We start from the raw sequence: 19,228 nt of genomic DNA, 5'->3' as shown, positions 1-19,228 counted from the left end.
ACCTTGTATTTACACAGGCCATATTTATTCTTTTCTACTTGGTAGAATGTAAGCTTCTTCTATTCATTTTAGTACCAGCACCTAGCATAATGCAAAGTACCTAGCAGATACACCATAAATTCTACTGAATAAATTTGTACATGTGGCTCTACTATGACAGCTCAACTTAAACTATCTACCTCTTAAGTAGAGTAAAAGTCCAAACTCCTTCAGAAAGCCTTTACAGACTTCCTCCCAAAGGCTCTTTGTCCTTTGAGATAGCCATACAATTAATGCTATGTTTTGTTAATCTCCAGCTACATCATATGTATCAGTCTTGCCTTTCCAAGTAAATTTTAAGTTCTCTATGGTTTCTTATCATGACATAGTCTCACTAATCCTTACAGGGTATGGCCCATAAGAGCAGGCATTCAATAAATACATACTAATTAAAAATAATGAGAACTCCAGGTGATTAAATGATGAGATCTATGGTTTGCGAAGTCAGAATCATGATATCTTATACTTCACACCTTGTTCCTGTTTTTGTTAATGGAGCAAGGAAGATATATTGTTTAACCTTGTTTGTCTTTTCCCAGGAAAGCCAAGAAAAGAGGCAGCAGCTCTTAGAGAAAGTTCAAGAGCCAAAGCTCTGGGTTGTCCTTCCTGCCTCTGCATACAATAGAACTTAATTGTTCTCTCAGTTTTCAGGTACACAGCCCATTAGTTCCAACTAGATTCCAAAATCCTGAGAGCAGGACCCAGGTCTAATACTTCCTTGGTATTCCAGAAGAACCTAGCTCCACAATGGGCATAAATACTTAATAAATACTGTGAGCTGAATTTCTAACTGCCCTTTCAAAGCTTCCAAAAGATAATTCCAATTGTTCCCCCTTTCCTCCATTTTTTTCATGATACATGAAGATGTTATCACAGGTAGCTTGCCTCTTAAGACTACTTTTATCCCCATTCTATTTTAAAAACTTCTCAATTCTGTTGTTTAAACACACACACACATACACACACACACACACACACACACACTTCATATCTGAGCTCCAATGAATCCCTATTTTTTATCCCTCAGTTGCATATATTTCTACCTCTGCCTTTAATAAAAGTTTTTTAAAATGCTTGTACCTCTTGCATCATTCTCCTTTGACTTTCTACATACCGCTGGCCTTAATTGGCTCTAAGTTTAAGATAACATGATGGATACCTTTAGTGGCATATTCCACATGAATTAACAAGAACCACAAAATAAGTTCTGCCAATAAGAAGTACTAAAGAGGGAGACTAGTATCTTTCCACATGGAAAATCCAAACACAAAACTATAAAGCTAATTAGCTAATAATGAATTACTAAATTACACTGATAATTAACTAAAATAAGAAAGCATTATCACACCAGTAAATTGTGGGATTCGGGCATAAGCCAAAAAAATACCAGAGAAGCATGCATGGCCTGATCTAGATCTAGAACTAATTAGGTGTCACTCTTACTGGAGTAAAAAAGAAATGTAATCTAGCTGGAACTGAATGAACTAGCAAGAGTTAAAGATTTTCTGTGCCAATGGGTAAATAAGATTAAGTCTGAAACTAAAAGTAAACTTCAACCAATTAACTTCTATTACATATCTGTTGGACAGCTACACTGTGCTACACTTCTAGACATTAGAAAGAGAGGAATCAGTAAGACAAAGTCCCTGCTCTTATGAAGTAAAGAAGAAAACCAACAAGTTAATATAACAATTCAGATGAATGGTAAGACAAGAAGTTACATAAGGTAATGGGAAAGAAAATCATTGGGGAATACAGGGTGTACATTAAATTAGGTAAAATTTTACTTTAGATCAGGAGTCAGTAAACGTTTCTGTAAAGAACCAGGTAGTAAATATTTTAGGTTCTGAAGGCCCCAAGGTCTCTGTCAAAAACTACTTATTGCTGCCATTGTAGCATGAAACAGACACAGGTAATACATAAATGAAGTAGCGTGGCTGTGTTCCAATTAAACTTTATGAAACAGGTGGTAGCCTAGATTTGATCCAGCGGTGCCAGTTTGCTAACCTCTACTCTACATAATTTCCAAATTCTACCCTATAAGAAATGCTAACCTTTAGTAAAACTTTTCTACAGTCTTCTCTTTTAAAACAGACATATTGATTGGGGTTCTGATAATATACAAATTATATATTATTGAATAATAGAGAACTTTGTACTTGAGACAACCTAAATGTCTTTGGCAAATAGGAATCTAATGTTCTGAATATCTATACTTACTACAGAGGTCACAATTAGGGGTTCTTTCTTTGCCCTGATTCTGTGCTACATGGCAGACATTCTTCTATGGATAACTTCACACAAAGTGGAACCAAAACAGTGCAATTCAGCGTACGGTCCAGGGACTGACACCAATACGTGAGCATTTTGTTCCCAACAAATGATAAAAAAAAAAAAAACTACAGGAGCGTGAATCAGTGTTTACAAACATAGTAATTTGACTTCAACACAAAAGACTAGAAACTTTAAAGTAAATGAATGTATTTCTTTTTATGTATATTTATTTTATATATGTGTATGTACATACACATACACACATATATACTGATCTAAACACTTCCAAAAGACAAGCAAAAGGTTATTCCTATTTGATAGAAAAGAAGGCAAAGGTATGGACTGTTCAAAATACTCTCTAGCTAATATAGAGTAGCACTCAGATTTTGTCTTCTGATGTCAAGCAGAAGTGTCACTTCAAAGTTATCAAAGACGACAGTTGCTTCTCTTCTGTTGACCAGCCACAGATTAAAGTTCTGATTACAGTATTTTTACAACACATACTGTAGAGAAGGAACTGACAGTAAATGTGAATCAGTATAATCCCAGTACCTCTGCTGGCAAATGCAAGTAGCTGAAACTCCTGAAGCTCTATCAGTACCATCATCTTTGTACACAAAGACAGGGACCCCAACTCTTTCCACACTAGGTAGGAAATACAATTTGGCATCATAATACAGTGAAAAGAGCTGAGAATTACAGGCTCTGTAGATTCTACCAATTCTGCAACCAATAAGCTGGGTGACAGTGGGAGAATGATCCAATGTCTCTGGGCCTCAATTTCATTGAAGACTGATCTCCAGAGTCTCTCTCAGATCTATAATTCTGTGATTCTGACAGCATCACGACTGCAGTATTCAAAGGACACCTCAAGAAAGATAGGATGGAACTTGGTAAGAGTAAATGTTCAGTATAAGTCTTCTGAGTTGCTGTAAATTGATGAGGACGGGCTCTTAATGAACAAATGGGTAGAAGATGGAATGCTGGAGAGGATCTAATAGGGCAGAAGTAGGCAGCAGCAAGAACTGTGTTACATATGCAGGAAAAGACAAGGTGTATTTGGAATGAAAATTCACTTCTCCACAAGAGTATGGGGGAGGGCACACCATGCACAGAGCAGCTAGACTGTACCACACAGAGCAGTTTTACCTTCACACAAAATCGAAACAAGAACGATAGGACAACTCCATGCCGTGACCCTAGTGAAAGTGCGGCGCACTTACCGAGGAGGCATAAAGTGTGCGTGCCATTTTGCCTGTTCTTCTTCACTCTGTCAAAGAAGCTTTCTGGTTTCCAAGTGTCCGTCCAGAAAACGATAGACACTGTCTCTCCAAACTTATACAACTAGAAAAAAGAAAAACATTAATTAATGATATAACAATTCACTAACTACTGTCTCATAGATAACAATCGAAATAAAAAGTGAGACCCAAACTTGAGATGGACTGGGGATCAACTCTGTCATCAAAAAAAGGTAATAAAAATTCCCTTTGCTCCAGAGCAACTGGTGTCATTCTGATGCCCTTTCCGTAGGAGGCTTCTAGTATTTCTATATTCAGTACAGGAACATATGTAACTAGTTCATGATTTAGCTAGGTAGCTGCTAAAAATACTAAAATACAGAGAACCCAGAAGGAAGCAAAAAAAAAAAAAAAAAAAAAGACTTGTGAGCAGTCAGAGCAGTGTTCACAAGGTTCCTATTACTCTCATTTTATGGAGGAGTCCACCAAGGCTCAGAAAGACAAACTGGCTTGCCTAAGGTCACACAGCTAGTTAGTAGAAAGGAACTCAAACCTGGGTCTGAGGGAGAGTTCTTTCCACCATGCCAGCTCTCACTGTGGTCATATCTCAAAATCTATGCCCTTACTTTTCCCACTATTTATTCCCTGACTCTAGAGTTCAACGATAAGGGCCTTTTCCCAAACCTCCTCCTTTCCCCCCACGGTGGCCCATCTACTCCACATGACCATCACACAACTAAGAAGCGTCTTTGTTCCAACTTACTTCCAGACTAGCCGCACATCTCACTTAAGTGAATCCAACTCCAAATCTTCTGTTGAGAAAATCTAGTTTTGAACTTTGGTTCTGCAACTTGTTAGCTGGGTGGCATTACTCTTTCTTTCCAAGTCTTAATCTCTGTAATAGCATGCCCTTCCTACCCACAGAGTTGTGTGAACCAAATAACATGTAAAAAGTTATTCAAACTGTGAATGATATTCTTATATTAATTCCTATCTAGGTATTGCACAATGGACTTTATTTTCAAAGACTTAATATATTGCAAAACCTAATACTAAAGCTGTTACATAAAGATCTGAACTATTCAATGTAAAGAGTGCCTAAAAGAATGTTTAACACAGCCGGAAAGCACTAAATGCTGAAAATCACACCTAGTCTCTGCCACAAGTTAGCTGTTTGGTTGAAATAGCTGTATGACTTCATGAGATTACCTAACTTTTCTAAGCCTGAAGGTCTTCATTTGAACAATGCTGCTGCAAGAGGCATATTCAGGGTCCGCCATCTCTACATGCCTAAAGCAGCTCAACCTTTCTTGATGTTTATACATGGAGGGCTTAAAAACTATCACTCATACTCATAATGATGACTCTGAGCTACAAAGAGAAGGTTCATGTCACCATATTCCTCACATGGCCAGAACCTCCAACCTACTTACCAATAGGCTTTATTCCCAAAGTCCATTTGAAAATTGCTTAAAGAGGATTTCCTCATCAAAGCCATGCTATTCAAGGGCAGTCAAATTCACAGATTAGTTTACAAAGACCCATGTAACTCTCAGAATGAAATCACAAACCCTCCAGCCACACCTAATATGATTTCTCTGTTAAAAAAAAATGTAGAGTTCCAATGTGAGATCTTTGGAATACATTCAGGTAAGCTACAAGGAATAAGCCTTGCTCTCTTGGGGGTTTCTGTCATTGCTATTGTTCCATGAGAAGCAAACGTATCTAACAAATATTTACTATGAATCACCCATGACGTGCCAGGCATTACATTATGCACGGGTATAAAGTGAGAAGCAGAGCTCCAGCCCTCAGGAAATATGCAGCCTCACTTATACCTCACCCAGCAAGCAAACGCTGTGGAGCTGTGGCTCCGGTTCCCACTACCAGGATGATCATGGTGACTAGCTGGGTGACTTTCCGGAGGAACTCCCCTGCCAATTCGATATAATAATTATAAACCTAACAATCTGTTTTGTTAAGGATTAAATGATATACTGTATGTAGTGCCCAGTGCCATAGTAAAGACTCAATAAATGTTAGGGATGTGGTAATCTAACAATGATAATGTTTATAAAGAAGATGCTCTAAAATGTGTTACACTGTAATCCAACTGCTTTCCTTACTGGAATGAGCTCAAAAATATTACCAAATATTTGAAACTATGCTTATGACTTAATCTGACAAGTTCAATCGTTTATATTTTGAAAAGGATTTTTGGCATCTCTGATCAGATTTTGAAATATTAACATTACTCTATTTAAAAAAACCTTAAGTGTAAAACCATTAAAGAAAATTATATGTCACCATAAATAAATAAACAAGTTTTCAACATTTTAAGAATCATGGAAATATAGTCATGGACATAAATTCTTCATTCAAAAAGCAAGGAACAGTTCATTTAAAAGAGCATTGAGATGCTAGTCACATGTAATCACTAGCTGAAACACTTTGTGTAAAAGCTTCTCTGAACTGTCTAATTTGGGGGATTAAAGAAAACCTCACATAAGCACTGCTTTCTAGGACCCTGATTTATAGACTGTAACCATTTCCATGACTGTGGTACAAACTTCTTCAATGAATTCTGGAACATTATGCAAACAGTTTCACCATTTAGATGTCAGTACCTCAAAGAACAGAAGGACCAGTCCCTTTGTGTTTCACAATTCAAGGACTTACCAGTAAAGTACAGAAGGAAACTGGAACAGAATCATATAGTTGACGAGAACTGAGCTTGCAGAGACCTGTGTACCTACCACCCTAAAAATGTAAGCATTTGTGCTTATGATCATTTCCCTTCAAACCATTCCTGATGCAGGTCTACACTGAAAGATTATAAAAGGAGTACTTTTCGAAAACAGTAGGCAAATACAGGCTTTTTAAATTTTAACCTAGAGTAAGTTACAGGGAAAGCAGTTTATCTAACTTGATACTGAATCATGATTTTTTTTAATCTATTGAAGATAAAAATTCAATTCAAAATGAAATATTTAATCATATATAAGGCACTAGTTAAGAGTGAAAAGATGCACAAGAAAGACAAATCTGAGGTAATAAACAATAATAAAAAATTAGATATAGATTAAAAGAGTTTAGTGTTTCCCCCACCTAGAGAGCACCTGAAGGTAACTTTGGAATAGACAGAATATACGGTGGACCTTAGAGGATGGGTAAAATTTAGCCTAGGGAAGCTGAACATGCAGAATGAGATGATGTGAACAAAGCAACAGAGGCGGGAAATATTGGGCAATACTGAGAGTGATATTAAGCAACTGTCTAGAAATAAGTACTGCCTGACTTGCCTCTAACAAGTATGTCTAATTCCTGACATCTTACTATGTACCAATTCCTGTCAATTCTTGCTCTATAGTTTACCCAGATACTATTCATTTCTTTTTTCTCTACCTTAGTTTGAGTTCTCAATACCACTTTCCTGAGTGACCTTAATAGTCTTATTGTTCATCTCACTGCTGATATTTCCTTTCTTTCAGGAGCACAGATGCTTTGTAAGCTCCATTTTATAATTAGATTTTAATGCTTTGGTATTTTATATTCAAGGGCTTCCCTGGTGGCTCAGATGGTAAAGAATCTACTTGCATTACAAGAGACCTGGGTTCAGTCCGTGGGTCGGGAATATCCCCCGGAGAAGGAAATGGCAGCCCACTCCAGTGTTCTTGCCTGGAAAATCCCATGGACAGAGGAGCCTGAAGGGCTACCATCCATGGAGTCACAAAGAGTTAGACATAACTGAGAATGCACACGCACTTTATATTCAAATGAAAATATTTTGTGATTTTTAAGTTAAAAAGTATCTTTTTTGGATATGGAAAAATTAGAAAATTTAACTTGCTAAGAACTTTAACAAGCCCTACATATATCATTTTATATATGTATATCCTAACCAGATCACTTAAATTTGTGATGTAAAAGAAAGCTGAGCCAGCAGGGCTGTCCAAAAATGTACCACAAAACCATTTAATCAAGAATTACTAGTTTTCTTTTTTATATAGAATACTTATTTTAGTTTTTAATCTTCACATGCATTTTGCTTAACACTGATATAACACTGATTTTTGCTAACAGTAAGAAAGATTATACACATGGCTACATAAGCAGGTACACAGATAAAGTTGAATGACTCTGTAGACAGAAGAGCTGTAAGATTTATATTTTCAAATATAAATAAGAGAACACACATATAAATTAAGTGAAAGAATCACAATTTAAAGCATACAATTCCAAAGACAAGATCCAACTTGGGGTGGGGGGCAAGCGGGGCGGGGGGGATAAATAAATAAGCAATTCAACTCAGCAAATAATTGTTGCACATTGATTATATGCATGACACTGCAATAAAGTAGCAAGGAAGATGTGAAGATGAGCAAATTAAGAAGTATATAATACGGTGAGCACACAAACATACACAAGTAACTGAACTCTCTTATAGGATGGAGATTTACCAGGACTGTTTGAATAGAGGAATGGCATAATCAGATCTACAATTTAAGCAGAAAACTATAACCTGTAAGAGAATGATGGTAAGATGGCTATTAAAACAGTGACTTAAAAAAAGGAAATGAAAAGGAAGGGGAAAAAATTTAATACACTCATGATTTAACAGGTGGTCAAAAATAATTCCAAAGTGACTAAAAGAAGGGAGAACTTACTGGATAAATTTTTCTAAGGTTTTCTAAGGTTACAATAGTAATGCAGAGCTCTGATACCGTTATTATCTAATTTGGTGTTCTTTGTATTCATTAAGTTTTACCATTTCTACAATAGTGCCTGGACAACAATGAAACCAATTTAATGCTTCTGAAAACTAACAGTAAGAACTACTACAAGGTCAAAAATGCTGACTATCACAATGAGTGTTATTTTAAAAAAGGAAGGAAATGAGTTCTTACTTTTTGAAAGTAATATATATATTTTCCAAAATAGAAAGGTATTATATAAACAGAGGAACATATAGCAATAATCAAGGTCACTCATGCAACAGTCAGAGAAAGTGGAAGCATTTCATAATGATGAGAAAATTATACAACCTTTTCCCTGAAGTCAGCCACAACTGATAAGGCAGTTTTTATGCAGATATCATTGCTACCTGGTTTCATCAAACCGTTTTATTTACATTTCCTTTAAATATCTCAAAATTATTTCAGTCACCAAACTTTTACAAGAATTAATACATTCTATCACACAGATTGCTAATAATAAATTCTAATAAATTCTAGTATTTATTTATAAATAAATACTAGGCCAAAAAAAAAGCATTTTAGTATTATATAATTCTTTTATTTAGTTTGTCAGATTCAGGAGAATGTACACATAATAAGTGCTAAGTAAAAAGACTGAAAGAAAATATACCAAAATGATAACTGTGGTTACCTTTAGAAGGTGAGACAATGGACACTTTTATTTTCTTCTTTATACTTACTGTATTTTTCCAATTTTTTATGAGTATATATGTCATTTATTATCAAGAAAAAAATTACAAAATGACTCTTCAAAAGCAAAAACAATAATAAATAAAAGCAATTCTGATTTTGCATGATTACATTGCTAAATGTTTAACTTGAAGATTTCAAGAAAAGGACTTTTTCCTCTTGTATTTTGTATACTGAGAAAAATCCTTGATTTTTCATTACCAGGAATGTTTAAATATAACCACCATGTCTGGCTTTTGATAAATAAATAGATTTTTCTTTGACTAGAAAAATCCTCAGAATACAAACAATGTTACAAGTATCTGTTGCCTAGGTATTTCAAACAACATGATTTTAAAGTACACATGTTTAAAAAAAAAAAAAAAAAAGAAAAAAAAAAAAATAAAGTACACATGTTTGTAACTAACATTTTAATTGTGAAAAATCTCAAAGTTAACTCAGTGAAAATCTAGGTCACCTTTGCCTAAAGTTGGCAAACAGGGACTTCACTGGTGGTCCAGGGGTTAAGACCCTGCTGTGCAATGCATGAGACACAAGTTCAATTCCTGGTAGGGGAACTAAGATCCCACATACTAAGGAGCAACCAAGTCTGCACACTGCAACTAGAGAGAAGCCTGCATGATACCACTAAGACCTGGCCCAGCCAAATAAATGAAAAAACATTTTATAATAAAAAAATAAGTTGGAAAACAGGCCAACTTTTTAGCTTTCAAATATACAGGATATTAGAACTTATATACCCCACCTATATATACCGACTATATATATTGACTATATATATATATATTGACTATACCCCACCCTGTCCATGCAGTCTAAGCTCCCATCATCTCTCCTCTAAAGGAATACAATAAGCTTACTGATTTCCTCACTTCTAGTCTTGCCTGGTAGCAATTCTATCTCCACATGCCAGCTAGAGATATCTTTCTAAAACACTTATCAGATCAAGTTATTTGCTCTGCTTAAATCCCTCTAGGGGATTTAAGGCAGTTAGTCTATATCACTTAGAATAAAATCCAAACTCCTGATAGTGTATTAGACAGCCTAGTGATCCAAGTCCACCCACCTATCCAGCCCCTCTGCCTGCTACTCTCCAGCAAGGCTTCCTTCATTGACTTTAAGAAGCCAAGCTCATTTCCATTTTAGGGTTTTTGTTCCAACTTTGGGATATGGTTGTCCTTTCCTGATTCCTATCTAATCTTAAATGTTACCACCCTGAGAGACCTCTCCTAACTATCCAATGACAGTAGTGATCTAGTCACTCTCTAACCGAGCAGTCTTCTTGAATTTCTCATACTTACCACTACCTGTTATTTATTTTGTTATCGCTTCTCTTTCCTACTAGAATGTAAGCTCTTTGAGAGCAGAGACCTTCTTGGTCAGGTTTATTACCATATCCAAAGAAACTCAGTAGGCAAACAATAAGAAAGTAAAAGTCACCCAGTCAAGTCCAACTATTTGTGACCCCACAGACTGTAGCCCACCAGGCTCTTCTGTCCCTGGAATTCTCTAGGCAAGAATACTGGAGTAGGTTGCCATTTTATCCTCCACGGGATCTTCCCAACACAGGGACTGAACCCAGGTCTCCTGCATTGCAGGCCAATTCTTCACCATCTGAACCACCAGGGAAATTCAATAAGAAGGCAAACAGTATTTGCTGAATAAACAGATAACTATTCTTCTTAACGATGTCTAACTTGGCAACCTCTAATATACTTTTCATTTAACAACAACAAAAATTTCATTAGGTATATGTGGATTGTGGTAAAGAACTGTATTTATGGCATACTGTAATAAAACACATAGCAACTGTCTGTGTGTGTGAGTAAAAGTGTTAGTCTATGCAACTACTTACCTTCATTGATACTAATAATTAAGAGTCTCCTGTTGGTTAATAAACTACAAAGTTAATAAAAAATACTCGATGGTCAATTCTGGGCTCTCTACGCTGCTTTTAAAAACAACAAAAAAGAATTCATTTGAATCAGTTCTGATGAGATGGATGAAACTGGAGCCCCATTACACAGAGTGAAGTAAGCCAGAAAGATAAAGACCATTACAGTATACTAACACATATATATGGAATTTAAAAAAAATGGTAATGATAACCCTATATGCAAAACAGAAAAAGAGACACAGATGTACAGAACAGACTTTTAGACTCTGTGGTAGAAGGCGAGGGTGGGATGTTCCGAGAGAATAGCACTGAAACAAGTATACTATCAAGGGTGAAACAGACCACCAGTCCAGGTTGGATGCATGAGACAAGTGCTCAGGGCTGGTGCACTGGGAAGACCCAAAGGGATGGGATGGGGAGGGAGGCGGGAGGGGGGATCAGGATGGGGAACACATGTAAATCCATGGCTGATTCATGTCAATGTATGGCAAAAACCACTACAATAATGTAAAGTAATTAGCCTCCAACTAATAAAAATAAATGGAAAAAAAGTTAAAAAAAATAAAAACAACCAAAAAAGACAGTTGGAAAAGATAATAAGTAATAGTTTAAAAATACTGTACCCATTTTCAGGTAAGGAATTTCACACTACTCATCCTTAACCTAAGGTAAAGATGTTGGAAAGTACATATGGTCCAGGTCTGTCACCCTACCCAAAGTAGCACTTATCTTCAATAACTTGATGGCTGTTTTTGAATTCATAGGAAAGCTCTTTCACAGAGATAACAGAATGCCTTTCGAAAGTAGTGCCAACTTCCCTTTTAGGAAATTGAGCAAGAGAGCACAGCAAGGTAACATTCTACATTTAGCAAGCATTTTTCTGGGAACTAAGATCGACTTTTCCAACTCTATCATACTAAAAGAATGACAGTACAGTTTTTAACTTTCTAAGAAATGTTTTATCTATGTTGGTGATTCTCAAGGTGTGGTGCCTATAACCAGTAGCTTCAGCATCACCTGAGAATTTGTTAGAAGTGCAAATTCTCAGACCCTTATCCCCAGATATATATATCAGAAAATCTAAAGGGAATGCCCAGTAAACTCTTTAATAGTCCCTCTAGGTAACTCTGATGAACACTAAAGATGGAGGACCACTGGTACAGGTTACTTTCTTTTCCATAAATGCTAGTCAAAATAGTAAAGAGAAAAAGACCAGCTATTATAAGGAAGGAGACTTGGCCAGAATTTTTACATTCTGCACGATACTGATAGACATTTATTTTAAAATTTAAGCATGCCATGAATACAATTATTTTTCCATGTTTTTTATCTTAGAAAACTATACAAAGGCATCAATACTTAAGGCATCAATCCCTCCTTCTCCTGGGATATGAATAACTTGCATGGTACAAGAATTATACTTTCATAGAGATTTCATAAATACATAAGCCAGAAAACAGAAAGCTACCTTCTGTTTTTCACACAAGTAGTAAGTCATTTCATATCCAGATTAGAGAACAGAACTAAGATGAGGAAACAATACTTTGTGGCTGCTTAGAGAAATCCCATGTAAAACTGAAAGTTACATTAAAAAAAATATGTAAATGTGTATATGATCTTGAGGGTTTATATGTATAGAAACTTCAATTCTCTTAGTAAATTCCTTCTCAAATACCTTCATTCATTTTAAACATAAGAAAAATAACTCTGCACTTCTTTATCAATGTAGAGCATCAGAGGGACAAGTCTACCTTTAGCCAGTCTGGATAACAGATTTAAAAGACAAGGATCTTTTTAAAAATTTAGGCTTAAAAACTCTAAGTAATAGATTATCATAAGATAATTTAGAGCAAAATATGATGGAAAGGGACTAACTAACCTTCTTCAGTTATAAAAGCAAAACCAATATGAAAAAATATAGTCAATTAACTTAAGATTCACATATTTTTGTCTAACACATGATAATTTTTGCCCTCTCTTTTTTCCTTTCTCCTAGCAGTCATTCTTAAATGATTGAAAGGTAGCGTTGTCCAGAGGAAAGCACATTAGACTGAGAATCACTCAAGAATCTGAGCACCAAGAATTCAATTTACTCCAATACAGAAATGTTCAGAAAGAATTTTAAGTGTAAAAGAAAAAAAAAGACTTGAATTGGCAAGGCTTTTTTAAGTATGCATTTTATTAGAAGACAAAACAGATAGCAAAGTTCTTTGCCAATTTGGACATAGTTATAACCAAAAGTAAGTAATGAATACTGAAAGGTAAATCATTTATACTTTTTCTCTGGTTCTTCAGAACCAATGGCAATATTTCTGGGATGACTAGCCAGGACTAGTCAATTAAAGTGAGCTACTCTTCCTAGGTAATACAAAAAATATAGGTCCCTCTAAAGACCCAGAGACAGCCCTGAGTTCCAAGGGTAATGTAGCTTCTTGCTGTAAACAGCTATTTTTTTTAAACAGATAAATTATTAGAATTTTATTGACCCTCAGAATAAAAGAAAAAGTGTTTTCTTTTTTTTTTTTTTTTTTCAATTAGCAATAATCGCGCCTCGGATAAACCTCATTGGCTACGATACTGCCACTGCGCAAAGCTAGAAAAATTGTTTTCTGAGATTTCCCATATATACAGCTAGCACTGAATTCAGAGGCGAGGTGATCCACTGGCTGTGAGCCGTCTCTTTGTGCCTAATAATTAGTAGCTCTTATTCTATGTGGGACTGCATCTGGGACATCTAACTAGTGTGTAGAAAATTTTAAACTGCATTATCAGAATAATCATGCCAGTACTTCATAACTGACAGCAGCTTTTACCCATGGGCTTCACTAAAGCATACAAGTATTAATTAAGTTTTATACGATTATATTTCCTTTAAAATAAATGTGCAGAAAGGATCAAGGTATCTTTATACTTCCCAAGATACTGGAAATACATAAATGATTCCCCAAAGAACAACTACTATTTTTTCTTTTATTTGATTTTGAGAATATTCCACATATACGACCAAAATATTTACGATTTCATGAAAATAAAATGTCCATTTCATATTCAGAGAGGAAACCAACCAATACAGGCCAACAGTTCTCAGCTCATGTTGTCCCTTACTTTGCAAAGTTACTTTAAATTATGTATTCCAGGAAGATGTATTTCACAGGTTGTAAGGTGCAAATTCTCTTTCCTATTATATCTGAAATAGGAATGTGTCTTAACAATCAATGGAGTCTTAAAACTACTATTGGCCATAAGCAGTCACAACTGTCAAGGATTACACACATGTGAACATCAGAACACAAATTTCAAGTTTGAAATAGAAAATCTTAAACGCAGCTACAGAGCACTCCTTTAACTCCTCAGAACCAAAATTTCTGAGTTAAATACAACTAACTTTGCATATCAGTAATGCCAAGTTGGCTTAAAAGCCTAATATTACTGGCATTTAGCTCTTTTATGTATTATTTTAAGAAATGCTCCATCATAGTGCTCTTGACCACACAGAAAACAATACCGAGTGGAAAAACATGGCCCTCAGCAATGCAAAGTCATTTGGAATAATGTAAAAAGGGTTTAGGAATACTTAACCAATTGAGTTATATTCCCTTTTTGTATGTACCAATTGGATATAGAATTAAAATCTTTCTTTAGATAAATTTCAATGATCTATTCTAAGGAGGAGGGGGAAAAGTCTAAGGTATAGGAAAATTAGTATAAAATATCTAGTATTTAAAAACTTGATACACAGTCTTATATAAGATAATATTGTCTTATAACTCATGAAATATAATAAAATCTACAGGAATTTGCAAAAAACAAAAACATTTTTGCTAAATACCACTAAGAAAACCGTTCTTCTGTAGTATTACCTGCAAGCCGCAGCAGCCTACAGCATTCATTATGGACGCATTGTGTATAACTCTGTAAGGAATCCCCAGTTTTGTTGCTCTCAGAATAAGAGCACTGTGTGTTGTAGCCCTGTAGTGAGAAAAGATCAGGTTGGGTTAAACTAACAAAGACTGACTTTTTAAGGCAGTCAATCTACAACATTTTATGAGCCCAAAAGGTCAAGAAGAATCAGTCAAGGACACTGTTCTCCCTCAAATATTTCAAAGCACCCGCTTAAGCTGTCATCTGGGAATTCTGGCAAGTGTATAAATTTACACAGGCCCTGTACAATGCTAAATTATGCCTTTAACACTCTTAAAGCAGCCTTGGCAGCTACAGAAAAAAGGGAACTTTTAACCTGCTCTTTTTATTCTGTTAATACCTGCAAAAGACATCTGTGGAATATTACTCAGCAATTGAACTTGAGAAGCAATTCTCAAATATTTTGACCTCTAATCTCTTATAATTTCTGTGACAAAGTTTCAAATTATAGCACAACTAGTTAGTTAGTTAGTTACTTAGTTCAGTCCCTCAGTCGTGTCCAACTCTGTGACCCATGAATCACAGCACGCCAGGCCTCCCTGTCCATCACAAACTCCCGCAGTTTACTCAAACTCATGCCCATCGGGTCGGTGATGCCATCCAGCCATCTCATCCTCTGTCGTCCCCTTCTCCCCCTGCCCCCAATCTCTCCCAGCATCAGGGTCTTTTCCAATGAGTCAACTCTTTGCATGAGGTGGCCAAAGTATTGGAGTTTCAGCTTCAGCATCAGTCCTTCCAATGAACACCCAGGACTGATCTTTAGGATGGACTGGTTGGATCTCCTTGCAGTCCAAGGGACTCTCACGAGTCTTCTCCAACACCACAGTTCAAAAGCATCAATTTTTCGGCGCTCAGCTTTCTTCACAGTCCAACTCTCACATCCATACATGACCACTGGAAAAACCATTACCTTGACTAGATGGACCTTTGTTGGCAAAGTAATGTCTCTTCTTTTTAATATGCTATCTAAGTTGGTCATAACTTTCCTTCCAAGGAGTAAGCGACTTTTAATTTCATGACTGCAATCACCATCTGTAGTGATTTTGGAGTCCAAAAAGATAAAGTCCGACACTGCTTCCACTGTAACTTCTGCTCTATTTTGAAGGCTTTGTTTCTCAGGGTAAAGGGAGAATACATGTAAACATAAATATGGATACTGTGAAACCTAACCCCAAATCAATTTAGAACTGCATTATTAACAGCTTGTTTCCCCCTTGATGAAAACTCCAGGCCCAACTGGGGAAAGCAACATTAGCATGTTTGAGAAACTACATACAAACAGGCAGAACCTGTCAACTGGTCAATGCATACCAAGTAGCAAGATCAAGGGCTTTTACCCCATGAGGCAGTCAAAAACAGATTAACAAATGCCCACCAGGGAAGTCTGTTTTTAATCACATACATAAAATGAAACAACAGCTACTAAAAAAATAATCATTAATTTGACTTAGAATAAGCTTAAAAAAATATATTAATGCCTGTTGTAAAGAATGTTTTTAATATCCCTTCCAAACAGGATTTCACTAGTTAACACTAAGATAAGGGAAAATGAAATTAGTTACTTGGTGAGTTATTTAAATAGATGAGCAGAAAGAAAAACTGGTTTAGAATTATTCTCTTTTTCACAAGTTCATTTAAAATGACCAGATGTGGTTGGTATACTGTGAAGATTTAATGACCTGGCAAAGTGATTTGATTTTGTGAAACTGCTATAAATGTGATTAAATGAGCGTCTCAGATTTCTGCTATGAAAAACTGTGATAAAACTGTTATTTTATTACCACAATTACCTAGATTATATTGCATTATATTGCTTCATTTAAAAAAAAAGAAAAAACTGGTATGAACTACACGTTTAACACCCTCATACCAGGCATTCCTCAGTCTGTGGCTCATGAAAATATTTCCTTATAGTAGACTGAGAAAGTCTGTGTGTGTGTGTGTGTGTGTGTTTGTGGGTGCATGCATGCATATGTGCAGTGCTGTGTGTAAAGACAAATTTATTACTATTTCTGGGCATGTGTGGCTCTAACCAAAATCAATTTGAATATATAAGGCTGAGATTGTTCATTTTACATTTTACTTTATAATAACATTAATTTGCAGAATGGAAACAATCAAATGACTCACATTAAGGTACATAGGAGACAGGCAAAGAAAGGTATATTTGTGTGTGTGTGTGTATGTCCATGTGTGCATGTGCATGCCATGAAGGAAATGGCACACAACATAAAGATAAAAAATTATGTGTTTATTTATTATAAAATACATATAGTTACGGAGCACATTAAAATACAGAATGGAATAAAAACAGAACTATCTTTAGAAAGAATCTGTTTAATGATGACCTTGTTCAACTGCTCTTTACAGGGATAGAAAGCTTAACACTATCATCTCTCACATGACTGAGTCAGATCTACTGAGGCAGTATATTTAAAGTCATTTACATTCTTTATGTGATTAACTTCCACATTCCTTTAAACAACCTAGATAAAAGGGCAAAGATGAGAACAACACCAACTGACTTAACTGACTTTCAAGTACCTTCTTCATGAATTTAAGATTGCTGGAGATGGATGGTGCCGATAGATGCACAATGATGTGAATGTTCTTAATGCTCCTGAACTGTACACTCAAAAATGGTTAAAATGATAAATTTTATAAATTTTTAAATATTTTAAATTTTTTAAAAATTACAAAAAATAATTCAAGATTGAGTAAACAATTTTCCCTTCTTTTTGAGTTTTTTATTCGAATAAGTAGAAACGGGCTTAAACTTAAACACAGTACATTTTTTTGGTCATATATAAAGAAGCATTTCAGTGCCCTGTTACATTTTGTATTCCATTCCTGGTTTATCTATTTAATTAATTTAAATTCAAATTTTTCAAGGCCCAATTAAAATTTATACCTTCCTTATCATCTTATCTCCAGTGACTAATATATCTGAATAGTAATCCAGTGGGTAAATGAAAAACAACTACAGTACAGTAAATACCACATAAATATGAATGCAATGTTATATATGACTAGTCACTGACATAAGGAAAATTAATTTGCTAGAAGTTCTAAAAAAAAAAAGCACTTATTCCTGAATAAAATATGGGAAGATTCTTAGAAGAGGTGACATCTAAGTTGGGTCTCAAAGAATCTATTATTTTACTAAATAGAAACTGGGAAGAACAGTCTGTTTTAAGGAAAAAGCAGAGAAAGAAACAGAAAATGAATAATGTGAAACATTTACAAAATAGCTTGGTTCTACCACAGTCAAAAAGAGGAGCAGCCAATGGAAAAAGTAGATAAACTGTTCAAAGGTTTCAGGCCACGAAGTCACTGAAGGATTCTGAGTAGCACGGCAGTACTTTCTCTGGGCCTCAGATTTTTTCATTTACACTGAAATTTCCCTTTCTCCCCAACTCCCTTCCATCCTACCTCACAATCTTCAACTGTTAAACCAGACCTTCCCCCAGCACCAACTCCTCCATAAAGTCTTTAAATTACACAGACTTTTCTATCCTTGTCTTCTACTCAACATTTCAGCAGTACATCAAAGCTGACCACTCTTTCTTTTCTAAAACGTTCTCTTTCCTTGGCTTCTGCTTTAGCACAACTCTAATGGTTTTCATCTTCCTCTGTTCTTGAGAGACCATGAAATGCCAGTATCCTAGGGACTGACCCATCCTAGGTCTTCTTTTCTTGTTCTTATTCTTTCCTACAGTAATTCCACCCATTCCTCTGGTTTTAAACATCTAGATATGGATGGCTTTAAAAGTCATATAACCATGATAGATTCTTCCCTGAGCTCCATTAGCAGGTATCATGAAAGTTAAAACATTTCTAGGATCAATTCCTGTTTCCCCCAGCCCTCTTCCCTGCTGGTTTTCATCATTTCAAAAAATGGCAGCATCAACTACTCAGTTACTAAAGCTAGAATACTTGAAGACTTACTTCATTCCTATCCTCATCAATTACATACATCTAAGCATTTTTCCTTCTAAATTTTCCTCAATTTGTCCTTTTTTCTCTCTTTCACCAGGGCTACTTTGCCTCCCTAAAGTCCATTCACCCACAAACTTAGTGATCTTTTAAGAATGTCAATGAGATTGTGATTATTTGCTGCTTATTTTTATTATTTTATTATTAGTTTCAGCAGAGATAAAATTATTTTGTAAAATTGCTATAAAAGTGTCTAAATGTTTACTTTCAATTTCTGTACTTATCTCATCATGGACTGGTAAGTTTATAGGCTGGTAACAGTCTGCAAATCTCACTTCAAGTAGCATTGGTTTCCCGGACTTTGTCAGTGACTGGATACCATTTGCAACCAAATAATAATGATACATAATCTCCAAAACCTCATATTGACATAAATTATTTTCTTTTTGACAGACACATGTACATGTAACTCC

At 35.5% G+C, this 19,228-nt stretch overlaps 1 protein-coding gene and 1 non-coding gene across 5 annotated transcripts in view; both read right to left on the bottom strand.

The window, feature by feature from the left end:
- The window catches only part of DPH5 (diphthamide biosynthesis 5), a 29,350-nt gene that overhangs the window by 5,402 nt on the left and 4,720 nt on the right, over window positions 1–19,228 (bottom strand). For all 4 annotated transcript variants that reach the window (XM_065907897.1, XM_065907887.1, XM_065907914.1 and 1 more), the window contains exons 4-5: window positions 14,759–14,867; window positions 3,537–3,657 (exon numbers count right to left, since the gene is read on the bottom strand). In XM_065907897.1, the coding sequence (XP_065763969.1) occupies window positions 3,537–3,657; window positions 14,759–14,867 (230 nt within the window). The remainder of the gene's footprint in view (window positions 1–3,536; window positions 3,658–14,758; window positions 14,868–19,228) is intronic.
- On the bottom strand, window positions 13,352–13,493 carry LOC136156565 (U4 spliceosomal RNA). Its single transcript, XR_010661076.1, has one exon. It is a non-coding gene; the product is annotated as a U4 spliceosomal RNA (small nuclear RNA).

Source organism: Muntiacus reevesi, chromosome 1 (genome assembly GCF_963930625.1).
Source record: "Muntiacus reevesi chromosome 1, mMunRee1.1, whole genome shotgun sequence".
Taxonomy (NCBI): Eukaryota; Metazoa; Chordata; class Mammalia; order Artiodactyla; family Cervidae; genus Muntiacus; species Muntiacus reevesi.
The sequence above is the reverse complement of the archived record's forward strand: the minus strand, read 5'-3'. Positions and strand labels throughout refer to the sequence as shown.